The sequence below is a fragment of the Copidosoma floridanum genome, unplaced genomic scaffold, assembly GCF_036245765.1.
Source record: "Copidosoma floridanum isolate Cflo_tuat_1 unplaced genomic scaffold, Cflo_Japanese_pri ptg000012l, whole genome shotgun sequence".
In the NCBI taxonomy this organism is placed as follows: Eukaryota; Metazoa; Arthropoda; class Insecta; order Hymenoptera; family Encyrtidae; genus Copidosoma; species Copidosoma floridanum.
The window spans coordinates 507890-518953 of NW_028321889.1; the positions used below are offsets into that span (position 1 = coordinate 507890).

Here is an 11064-nt window from a genome sequence, read left to right on the forward strand (position 1 = left end):
TGTTTTATTTTTTTATATTTCTTGTTTTTTTTTTTCATATTTTATTTTATTACATTTTTTTCATTTTTTTCTTTATTTCTTGTTTTATTTTTTTTCATATTTCATTTAATTACATTTTTTTTCATTTTTTTGTATTTCCTTTATTGAATTTCTTTGTTATTTTCATTTTTAATCTTTTTTTTTTTCATTCCCTTTTTTTTTCATAAATCATTCCTTTTTTTTTCATATTTAATTTCGTTACTTTTTTTTTCATTCTTTTGTATTTCCTTTATTTAAATAATTTATTTGTTTATAAAATAATTATATTTATAACAGTAATTTTTCAACAAGTTTTTTAATTGGTCTGAGATAGTTGTTGGAGTTCACAAAATTTTTATTAACAATCTACGCCTGGACGTATTAAATTGTCTTTTAAATACTGAGAGAATACATAAACCAATGGATGGCTAATGCTTTATAAGACGAAACCCAAGAAAAATAGGTATCTTATTCATCACGTTTACGTTTCATTCCTTTTCTTTGGAATAATTTAAATAAATGTAAAAAATTCATTTTGAGCCAACACCTTGTTTAGAAAGCCTCTACGTTGGTAAATCTTGAATCTCAAAGCGGAAAAATTCTTATGTGTAAACAGATTAAACCAAAACCACGGTGATATTTCCATGCATGTTCATGGGTGCAAAAAAAGTGCGAATCGTTTTTATTTATCAAGTAAACTCAACTTGTGAGAAATTCTCCAGTATTTATTTCATAAAGCTTAATATTTCGATAAATTTTTCGTAATCGCATAAGTGATTGGAAAATTTTATGGAATAATACATTAAAACCACATTAAGTACATAAGCCGACTTGAACAATAGTTCTTTGTTTCTGGGTAGATAACACAACTTATACATGAACATTTTTAAACTACAATTAATTTTGAAATCCATTGTGTTGGGAGTACAAAAAAATTTTTTATAAATACTGTAACGTACGATAGTATAGATGAGACTCTACGCTCCCTCTCCTCAAATCTCATAACGAGGGGCCCTAGGGCCAAGGGAAGGGAAGCGCGAGCAAGGAGAGAGTCTATCAGGGGAGTACACGACGAGCCTTTGAAGGGAACACACTCGCTACTTTACCTATGATCACGGTAACTTGAATAAAGGTCTTCATTCTCGCGACGCACCTCCTTACCAATATCTTCCCTAAGTAACAATAGTTTATCATCATTGACTAAGGGTGCCTGTACATGGAAGACCTGATATTTGGCAACTGCCAGCCAAAGCTCTCTGGTCTCATGAGAGTGAGAGAGAGGTTAAATGTGGTCACGTGATGAACCTCTCTCTCTCACTCTCATGAGACCAGAGAGCTTTGACTGGCAGTTGCCAAACAGCAGGTCTTCCATGTACAGGCACCCTAAGTGGGGATCGTATGAGCTGGAAAAATTTACCTTAGCCAATCATAAGTTAACACCGGCCTAACTCTGGTCATGTGGTCTTGGAGCACCTCAAGATATAAAAGATAGCACAGTATTTTTCGAGACAGTCGACGTTTGTCGAGCATCAGGTGCAAGTTAGGTAAGCGCTCATTTAACATTACTTATTGCACCACTTCTCCCCGTCTCACTTCTTGAAGATAAATTACCCGTGAGTAATCATTTTTTTTTTTTTTTTTTTTTTCAATTTATTATGTGTAATTTTGTTAAAACACCAACAAGCTTTTATAAATCAGAACATCGAAGCATTTAGATACTTTTCTGTATTGCGCGTGTTCTCTTTGTTACGAAAGGTACCTCTAATCGAGCCACGCAAGGGAGAATGTCGTTCTTCGGAAATGCCCTGGCGGTCCTGGGCCTGCTCTGCGTCGCAGTGCAAGCAGCCGAGCTTCAAAATTCCTCTTGGGAACCGAATTCAATGTTTGTGTCCATGTTCTTCACAAATTCCCAAAATATAGATCAAAGTTTGGTGCTTTCGACTTGTAACATGATTGACGTGCGCCACGAGGCGAATTGTTACTTGGAGGTAAAAATGGCCGATGGCACCGAAAATCATTGCAACGTACGACTGTCAGTTCCCGAGACCGACGCCATTGACCTCGGCATGAGCAACCCTATGAAACTCGCAAGAAAACTCTCGGGACGAAAGACCCAACTTGAATGGTATTCGTGGCCTAAGAACAAAAGGTGCGATGATTCCAAGTGGGTCAGCTTCGTCGACATGGCCGACTGCTCTGCTGTTCATATTCTAGACTCCGAGGTGTACAAGATGGAGAAATTTAATGAAAATTACACCGAGAGCTTCATACCTAGAATCTACGAAATTTCCCAAACCATCGAGAACAGTCTTTTTTACGTGACGTGCGACGTGAACAAGTACCAAACCACGGCCAGTTGCACGTTCAAGCAGAAGTACTTGAGCGACACTGTATTGAAATGCAGCGCAACGCTCGAGGCGCCCGATTACAACAGAATCGAGTTCCAACCCGGCGCCGGATCCCTTAACGTAATGCACGGAGGAAAAACGGCCGTGCTCAAGTGGTCCTCGTGGAAAGGCTCCTTCGATGACATGAAGAAAGTTTGGATGCTGACTCTCATCAACATGGACCAATGCAACTCCACCGTACTCGAGTTTCCGCTTGACAATCACCGGGCCTCCAACTTGTACACCCTATTTTACGACAACGCATTCGACGTATACGTCAACAGCTGGGAATCGTGCGACGATCGGTACGTAAAGTGCATCCTTCGCTACAACCACAACGGTAATTATACTCAATACGAAACAACTCGTAAACGAACAACCGCATGATTCTTCGGGTTGCTTCCAGGTGAAAAGATACGCGACCCCGTTCCCTTCCACCTAAATTCGTACACCATGAGCAGCGCGATGGTTGTGGAACGCGACAACTCGAACAGCGGTGGATTCTTCACGGAGGTCAATAACAATTATGGCTACGACTTGAATTCGGTGACGGTTCGCCACGTGAACCACGACGGCCTCGAGACCATGGTGTTCGAGAATCACCGGGTGCAGTGCTGCTACGAGGACGGCTACTGGAAGCAATCGAGCGAGTACGGATACTTCTCGCTTTGTCACCCGGACGACAGGGTGGACAGGGTGAGGAGCAACGATGTCCGCTGTGTGCAGTACGACCTGACTGGGCAACAGGTCTTGAATAATACAGTGACGCTCCCAGAGTGGCCCAGGATGCTCAAAATATTCAACCAGCCCTTTGGTGGCATCTTCATACTGTACTTTGACCTCGACGACAGCTTGTCCATGCCGGGGCCTCGGTCGCGATTGGAAAATACGGTATGTATATTCCATTTTCACAGCTCATTTCGGGAGACTCTTTTTTTCTTCACAATTGTTCTTGATACATTGTGCACACTAAATTCCATATTGGGCTATGGTATGTTACGGTAAGTAGGGGGCGCTATTTCACGTGTTTATGTCCGATGTTTGGGAAAATAGATTTCGTGACAAAGACTGCTGTTGTTGTATTTCTCACATTGTTTCTGACTGCACTTTTTTTTTGACAGATAATGCATGTCAAAGTCCAAGTGTTGGCGACCGATGGGCGCATTACTATGAAAGCCAACCTTACCGACATCGATCTGCGCTATTCGAATCTGAAGTTGGATCAGATTAGGATCAACTACGAGGAGACGAACACAGAGTCATGCTTTTACTTTGGCTACGCGCAATACCACCAAAACTATACCACTTTTCACCATCGCAACAAGTGCCTTGATTTGTAAAATTAAAATTTTGTATATCTTAGCTTTGGAAGCACAATTGTTTCCTCGATTTTATGGCGCAAAAAGTGATGATAAAAAATAAGTTTAAAAATCTAAATATTATTTCATGTAAATTCAAGGGGATTAAAATAAATTTGGAAAAAAAATTTACATCGTTCCGATTTGTACTGTCATGTTGTTGACTCATGAAAAAATGAAGTTTTTTGCATAAATGTAGCCTCTTGTTTGACAAGTATCTGATTCATGGAAATTTTTTAATTTTATGGATATTCGTCATTTTGACATAAAATTCACTGAATCCAAGGTAAACTGAATGACTTTAGAATAAAATATCAAATAGATTGGATGATATTAAAAGTACTTAAAAATTACATCAAATAACATTTGATAAATAAAAATTGCACGCTATCTACAGTATAATTATACTTATTCAATTTGTAGACAGTGAAATAAGAATGTGTCTGATGGTATACAACCATTTTTGCAAAGATCAATTTTTTTGGGAAAGATGAATGTCATTTCATTTTTACGATTGTAATGTTGTAATGTATACATTGAGAGGAGTGATTTTTTGAAAAACAATATTCGTCCTGCGTTAGTAATGAAAATCAGAAAAAAGAAAAAAATGAAAATAAAGGAAAAAAAATATGTAACTGATCGGTTAGTTAATTTTTTAGTCGACGAATCGTTGCCAGAAATGGTCGTAAAAGTTTATTTGTTGGCAAGATAATTTAACGTTAGATGGACCTAAAAAAAAGTGATGAGATTGATGATTAATTAAGGAACATAAATACTTATGATGGTCCTGAAAACCCAACTACGGGTAGCTTGACTCTTACCCTCGGAGTCTCTGCGTGATAAAATACATATTTAGAAATGAGTTATAGTTAAAAAAAACTCATGCAGAAACTAATATTTTTTAAGAACCTTTATACAATTATAAATAAAAAATTATGCATGTGTTGCTATAAATAAATCTATTAGAAACATTGAATGTCAAACATGTTACAGCCGTTAGCGATACACTGAGTAAAAAAATGACAGATAGGTACAGAAAATGAATATCAATAATAAACATAGGGACCAATAATGTGATTGAAATGTATAATACAAGTTTGTAACAGATATATCTAAATTAATGCTTGCAAGCAATAAAAAGTAAAGGGGAAGAATTAGGATTAAAAAAAAGTGTCTAATTATTTTATTTATTTATAATACACTAGCCACAAGAAAATAAGAATATCAGATCCTTGCTTATTTGTCTCCATTAACGACAAAATCAAAAAACAATAACCAAGTGGCATTGTTAACATGGTGTAAAAAAGCATGTTCAAAGTTTTTCTGCTTTTGTCGATGAAAGGCATTTAATGATTAAATAAATCAGAAGTATTTTATAAGGCTCTTGCTTTATTTCATTTAAAGATGAATTCACTCTAGCTCTGAGATAACTTTATTTAACAGCAACACTATAATAGTACATCTAAAAACTGAAGCATAATTTTTATGACTATGTCAATATTGAGTCTAAAATACTAGATGAGTATTGAGTCTTGTCACGTACAAAAGTTAATAAATTAGCATGAATGTACAATAAATAAAATCATCCTGCCAGTGTGCAGTTTAAACAGCTATGGTGTTCATTCAAAAAACTGTATATTCATTATTAGTCTGTTTATACAAATATAGGTACTATATGTATATGAACATATAGATTACTTTTGCCATGTTAAATTACAAGTAAAGCTGCAAAAATTAAAAAAATTAAAGCTAATATCTTAAGTGCATGTCTAACCAAATGACAGTCTATAAGGATTTAGCACATCATAATTTACGACAGGTGACTTGCAATTAAGGATGATAATATTTTCAGTTTACTTACTTTTTGACGAAAAAACCAAAGCACTTTATTGCTTTTGTAGACTTCAAATCACTCTCTTGTAAAAAAATTCCAAAACAGCAAGACTTCGTGTGAGCGCATGAAATTAATTAATTAATCACTTTAATTATTGTTGCACAATACTTTTTGGCCTAATAATCTAATATATGAGCCCTGGAAGGCATTGTTATTTATACATAATGATGAGACGTGGGACCCAAAGTGTCAATACCAACTATACCAACTATACCAGGTACAGTTCGCAGGCTGGGTAGACTACAAGTACAGTACCAGTCACTCCCAGCTCTGTGTTTCACATAGTGATATTAGATCGATTATGGTGTTCAGCCATGTTTTACCAAGAGTATCACTATCACGCCCATGCTTATGATTGAATAACTAAAGCACCGCACAACGGCAGTGCCAGTATATACATGATACTTATGTAAATAATTTTAAGAAAAATTGAATCTAATTATCATTACTTTGGCATAATTGTTAAAAGATTTTAAACATATGTACCCCTAAATACTTTGTGGTTGCAGCAGTCATAAATAAACTTTGCACTCTATCTCTGACGCCACCGTTCAACAGCGCTTCAATTCTACAGTCATAAGTCATGAGCGTGATTCCCTTGGTGAAACACGGCTGGAGTATGGTCGTTTACTCGGGCATTTAATAAACAGACTTACTTAATCCTATTGCAGGTAGCTTTGATTTTACTTGTACGCCATCTAGACGATCCTACTGAACTAGAGTGAAAAGCTAGCGTATTTTTACAAAACTTTGAGCTTATTTGTTGCTATTGTTATTAATTTTTTTCTAAATAAAAACTATATACCAAAACCATCTAAGAAGTGTCAAAAATCAGTAGGCAAAATTTCAGCAAAATCGGTTTAGTAGTTTTCGCGGTTAGCGATCACAACGGTTTTGGCGACTTTGCTTTATATACTATTAGTATTAGTATTAGTATTAGTATTAGTATTAGTATTATTATTAGTATTATTATTAGTATTAGTGTTAGTGTTAGTACTAGTACTAGTATTAGTAAAATAAAATAAATTAGTCAGCGGATGCCCGAGATTTGACTAACAGAGATACACACACTCAAAATAGAAAAAAAAAGTTTAAACCACTATTTAAATTAGGCTTTTTTATTTGCAAGTAAAACCCAACATTCAGAAACATTATTTACTTTATCTTGTTGGTGTACTTTACAACAAAATTGCTAGCATTGGTGATGTATTCTTTTGCCAGATAAAAATTTGTATGAGTAGAATCTTGCAGAAACTTGATTGCTAATTCACGCAATAATTATTTTTGAGATTCTCGTAACATTATTGTTAAGCTATTGATATAATATATATTCATAATGCTACGTAAAACCTGATTGTACAGCGTACAAATAGCAAATACTTTATTTATCTATTATATATTTATATCACTAGATTGCATAGAATTTTCAAATTTAACTATAGTGACAGAAAAGTTTTTTTTCCACTAGAAGTGAATTGTGATAATATCTTCTAGTCTAATCTTTCGTAGTAATGTTTTAAGAAGTCCACTGCTCGTACGTGGCAACGCTTATTGTATTAAGCTCACACGTAAAAAAGTAACCTAGATTCAAGTGATTCAACGAAAAAAACTTCAACGTGCTTTGATATCACGATAATTATTATACCGAATAGTTGAACATCTACAAATAGCAAGGCAAGTACGTACTTTAAAATTTAGAGTTGCATTTTAACAACAAATAACTTAGTACTTGTTTAATCAGGATCCTATATGGACATCGTGACATTTATTTTAGAGGAATTTTCTGTTTTAACGTTTCTTTGTAGATAATATCGTAGTCGTGAAATAATATCCTAGTATTATATATAACGATTGAAGTATAATTTAAGTTTTCTTTGAAAAATAACAAAAAACGAAATGAATCGTTTTCACAATTTATTATGTATCATGAAGCAACTATAATGATTGCAATTAATTTCGTTGAAGTGAAGAAAAGCTCGTGTTAAATATTTTTTCACACTATTAAATCTAATAAATTTTAATTATACTATTTCTTCATTAAATTTAATTTAATTTAAAATACAATGATAAAGTAATTTTAAACCCCTCAAAGTCTTGGGTTCATGCGTATTTATTTTTTCAGTGGGTATGTATGAAAGTAATTTAAACTACACCCACAGGCAAACTAATAGACAGACTTTGTCAAGGATACATTTTCATTTTTTTACTAAAAGTGCAATGCATTATATTATGTGATAAAAAATAATTTTCAAATACTACTTATATCATTGTGCTTCATAAAATTTTCACCAGCAAAAACAAAGCATTAATTACAACTTGATGGAAGGACAATTTATGCCAAAAGAAACAGCCAAAATATTTGAAAAAGTATTTAAATATTTGGTTTCAAATAACCTTTAATATCTTAAGTATATTGCACTTATCTGTCACAAAAAAAAATTTTTTTAACATTGTATTATCCACAAATGGTGATGGATGAAAACTTTTTTGTACAAAAATAATGCGATATTTTTTTTTAAACTGTTTAAAAATCCGGAAAGTAAGTAAGCTTAATTCTGATCATAGGCATACTTTTAATAATCTTACTTGGCGCAGTGGTAACTTAAATTGCAGAAAGTGATACGCCCATGATACTTTTATCCCAAAAGTATTCATACAAATGTTAACCAAAAGCTCAAAGTCTGCTTGAACGGAGTGGTAGGGACAGCTACTTTTAAATAAGTTTGGAAAGTATTTTTTATTAAACAAAAATATCAAATACATCACTGATCCGAAATTCTGTTTGTATTTGAATTCACAAATTCAATAAAAATCATTACTAATAAAACTTTTTCATTGCTTTGTTAACTGTAAATTTTTATTTGGTTGGTCCATTTCGAATACTCCAAAGTTCATTTCTTCCAAGTTCATATTTTAAATCAATTCTAAAATACGTTGGTATTGAATGTAGGTACATAACATGCACTGGCATTCGACTCAAGTCTTTCAGTACCTTAACAAAGTATAGTGAATTAAAAGATTTTTGTACTAAAAATATTTTACTTTAAATGTTATAACTAGAATAATCAGGAACAATTTTAAAAACATTCTACGATTACTTAGATCAAATAAATGTTATTCATAAGTAATTATTTATGAGTACTTTCATTTTACATCCATAAAATAATGTAAAATACACTAGTATTTAATTAAATTATATTCAAAGTACAGTATAGCAAAAGATTTTTGTATTACAAATATTTTAGTTTAAACATCATAAAAAAAATAATCAGAAACAATTTTTAAGACATTTTATGATGCGTTCGGATGCATTTCATAAGTTTTTGAGTAAAAAAATTGTCAGTACGAATTTAATTAGAGATTAGTAATTTTTTTTCCAATAGCTGTACAACTTAGCATGAAATAGTATTTAATGTAAAAAATACAACAATTTTTTCCAATTACAATAAAATTGATTACATTACAAATACGGACATGGCCAAGTCCGCCTAAACTAAAACCAACACTCTCTGATGAGATGAATTTATATGACATCACGTGGAGAGCTTAATTAATAAATATGGAAGATACACACAAGCTCTTACATCACGGTACCTCCTCATCTGAATTTTATAATATTCATTCCCAAATAAGTAGAAAAATGATTAGCAAAAGTTTCCTTAAACTGTAAGACAACCAAAGCCGACGCAACCACGTATCATATTTTACGATAAAATACATGAACAAATATTTCAATTTTTGTTTTTGTTTTTTTCAACAGAAATGGAGTTGCCCCCAAAAAAGGTTTTCATTTTGAATGCTCCACCAGCGGCTGCCTACTGTCCACCAAGAAACAACCTCAGCCAACCACAGACCAGCAACTCCAGCCCCAGGGCTTCCCACGGGTGCTCCATGTGCCCCCAAGCGTTCGACGCGCCCAGCAGCCTGACGCGGCACCTGCGCATCCACACGGGTGACAAACGCCACGCCTGCCCCACGTGTCCTCGACGCTTCGCCGAAAACGCCGATCTGCGGAAACACATGTACGTCCACACGGGAGAGCGGCCCTACCGGTGCTCGAGCTGCGATCGCGCTTTCGCCAATCCCAGCAACTTGGCGAAGCACAAGCGCACCCACACCAACGAGCGCCCGTACAATTGCAGGGAGTGCCAAAAGTGCTTCGCCAATCCCAGCAACCTCGCGAGGCACGAGCGCGTCCACACGGGCGAGCGGCCCTACTCCTGTCCGGTGTGCCAGGCGGGTTTCGCTACCTCCGGGGTTCTGGCGAGGCACCAAGTCACCCACACGGGGGAGAAGGCCTTCCGGTGCGACTTGTGTCGGCGCGCCTACGCCGATTCCAGGAACCTTAGGATGCACGTGGCGCACGTACATAAGACTTCCGGGGGAGCTTGCGATGCCGCGGGTGTGGTACCACAGGCCATGTAAGGGAGGAAAGTCCTTCTACCCTTGATCAAGTTTTGGAGGGTTTCGTTGTTGCGACTGATTTTTTTTTTTTTCTTTTTTTTTTTTCTTCTAAAATTCTCAGTTGCTGTAATTATACATTCTAAATCTGTGTGGAGCGTTCAAATGTAAACGAAGCGTCAACCTGTACCAACGTGGAAACTTATTGGAGTTTTCTCAAATTGTCTTATAAAATCGCGAGTATTAAATATTGTATAAATTAATATTGCCAACCAACCCTTTTTGTAAAATCACATTGACTTGCAAGTTCCCACGTATAAAATTTAAAACTGTACGAATATTGTATAACAATATTCAAAAATTGTAGCAATATTTTGGACAATGTTCATATATTCTAACAATATTTAAAAAAAATTTGGTAGCAAAAATAATTTGCAAAATATTGAACCAATATTATACGAATACTTAAAAGTGATATTTTGCACCACATAATCGAAACAACATTGCATTAAAACAACAAAATGCGAGATTGTATAGCCTATATCGGAAATAATTATACCTATTCACACAATATTGCCGCTATGTCATAGCACTACACGACAAGAGTGTATTTAGAAAACTACTAGTCCAATTTTCAAACAAGGAAATAAATACAATTGTGCAATTTATTATGCAACATCGTAGAAATTGTATTGCAATACTACACTTAAACTATTCCACGCAATATTATTAAAGTATTGTTAAAATATCAAGTGATAATGTATATTAAAACTGTATAATTATTATTGTAATAATTAGTAAACATCTTGATGTTACGTATTGCCACACGATATTGCACCTCCTATTAAATAATAGAATTTATTATAGTTATTGCATGATACTGCAGAAATATTCATGGCATCCACAAAAATAATGTATTAAAAAATTCTTGTGCAGCTTCGATAAAGTAATAAAGCAATAACTATTGATGTTGGGTATTATACGGATGTTCTAGCGATACAATGAA

The 11064-nt window shown here is 34.6% G+C and overlaps 1 protein-coding gene across 2 annotated transcripts; it reads left to right on the plus strand.

Annotated features, from left to right (window-relative positions):
* The first annotated feature begins 1440 nt into the window (after nt 1–1440).
* On the plus strand, nt 1441–3949 carry LOC149375059 (uncharacterized). Of its 2 annotated transcripts, none has more exons than XM_089590328.1 (4): nt 1441–1562; nt 1774–2745; nt 2812–3296; nt 3527–3949. In XM_089590328.1, exons 2-4 carry the CDS (start codon nt 1803–1805, stop codon nt 3743–3745), a joined length of 1647 nt encoding a protein of 548 aa, XP_089446454.1. In that variant the 5' UTR covers nt 1441–1562; nt 1774–1802; the 3' UTR covers nt 3746–3949. The 2 variants fall into 2 exon arrangements, with proteins under 2 accessions (XP_089446454.1, XP_089446455.1); XM_089590329.1 differs by lacking the exon at nt 1441–1562 and adding an exon at nt 1569–1631.
* Nucleotides 3950–11064: the final 7115 nt, after the last annotated feature.

Bases quoted from the DNA above. Each gene is read 5' to 3' on its own strand.
- LOC149375059 (XM_089590328.1), top strand. From the start codon at position 1,803: ATGTCGTTCTTCGGAAATGCCCTGGCGGTCCTGGGCCTGCTCTGCGTC. The intron at 2,746-2,811 runs GTAATTATACTC...GGTTGCTTCCAG, and splicing joins CCTTCGCTACAACCACAACG to GTGAAAAGATACGCGACCCC. The intron at 3,297-3,526 runs GTATGTATATTC...TTTTTTTGACAG, and splicing joins GGTCGCGATTGGAAAATACG to ATAATGCATGTCAAAGTCCA.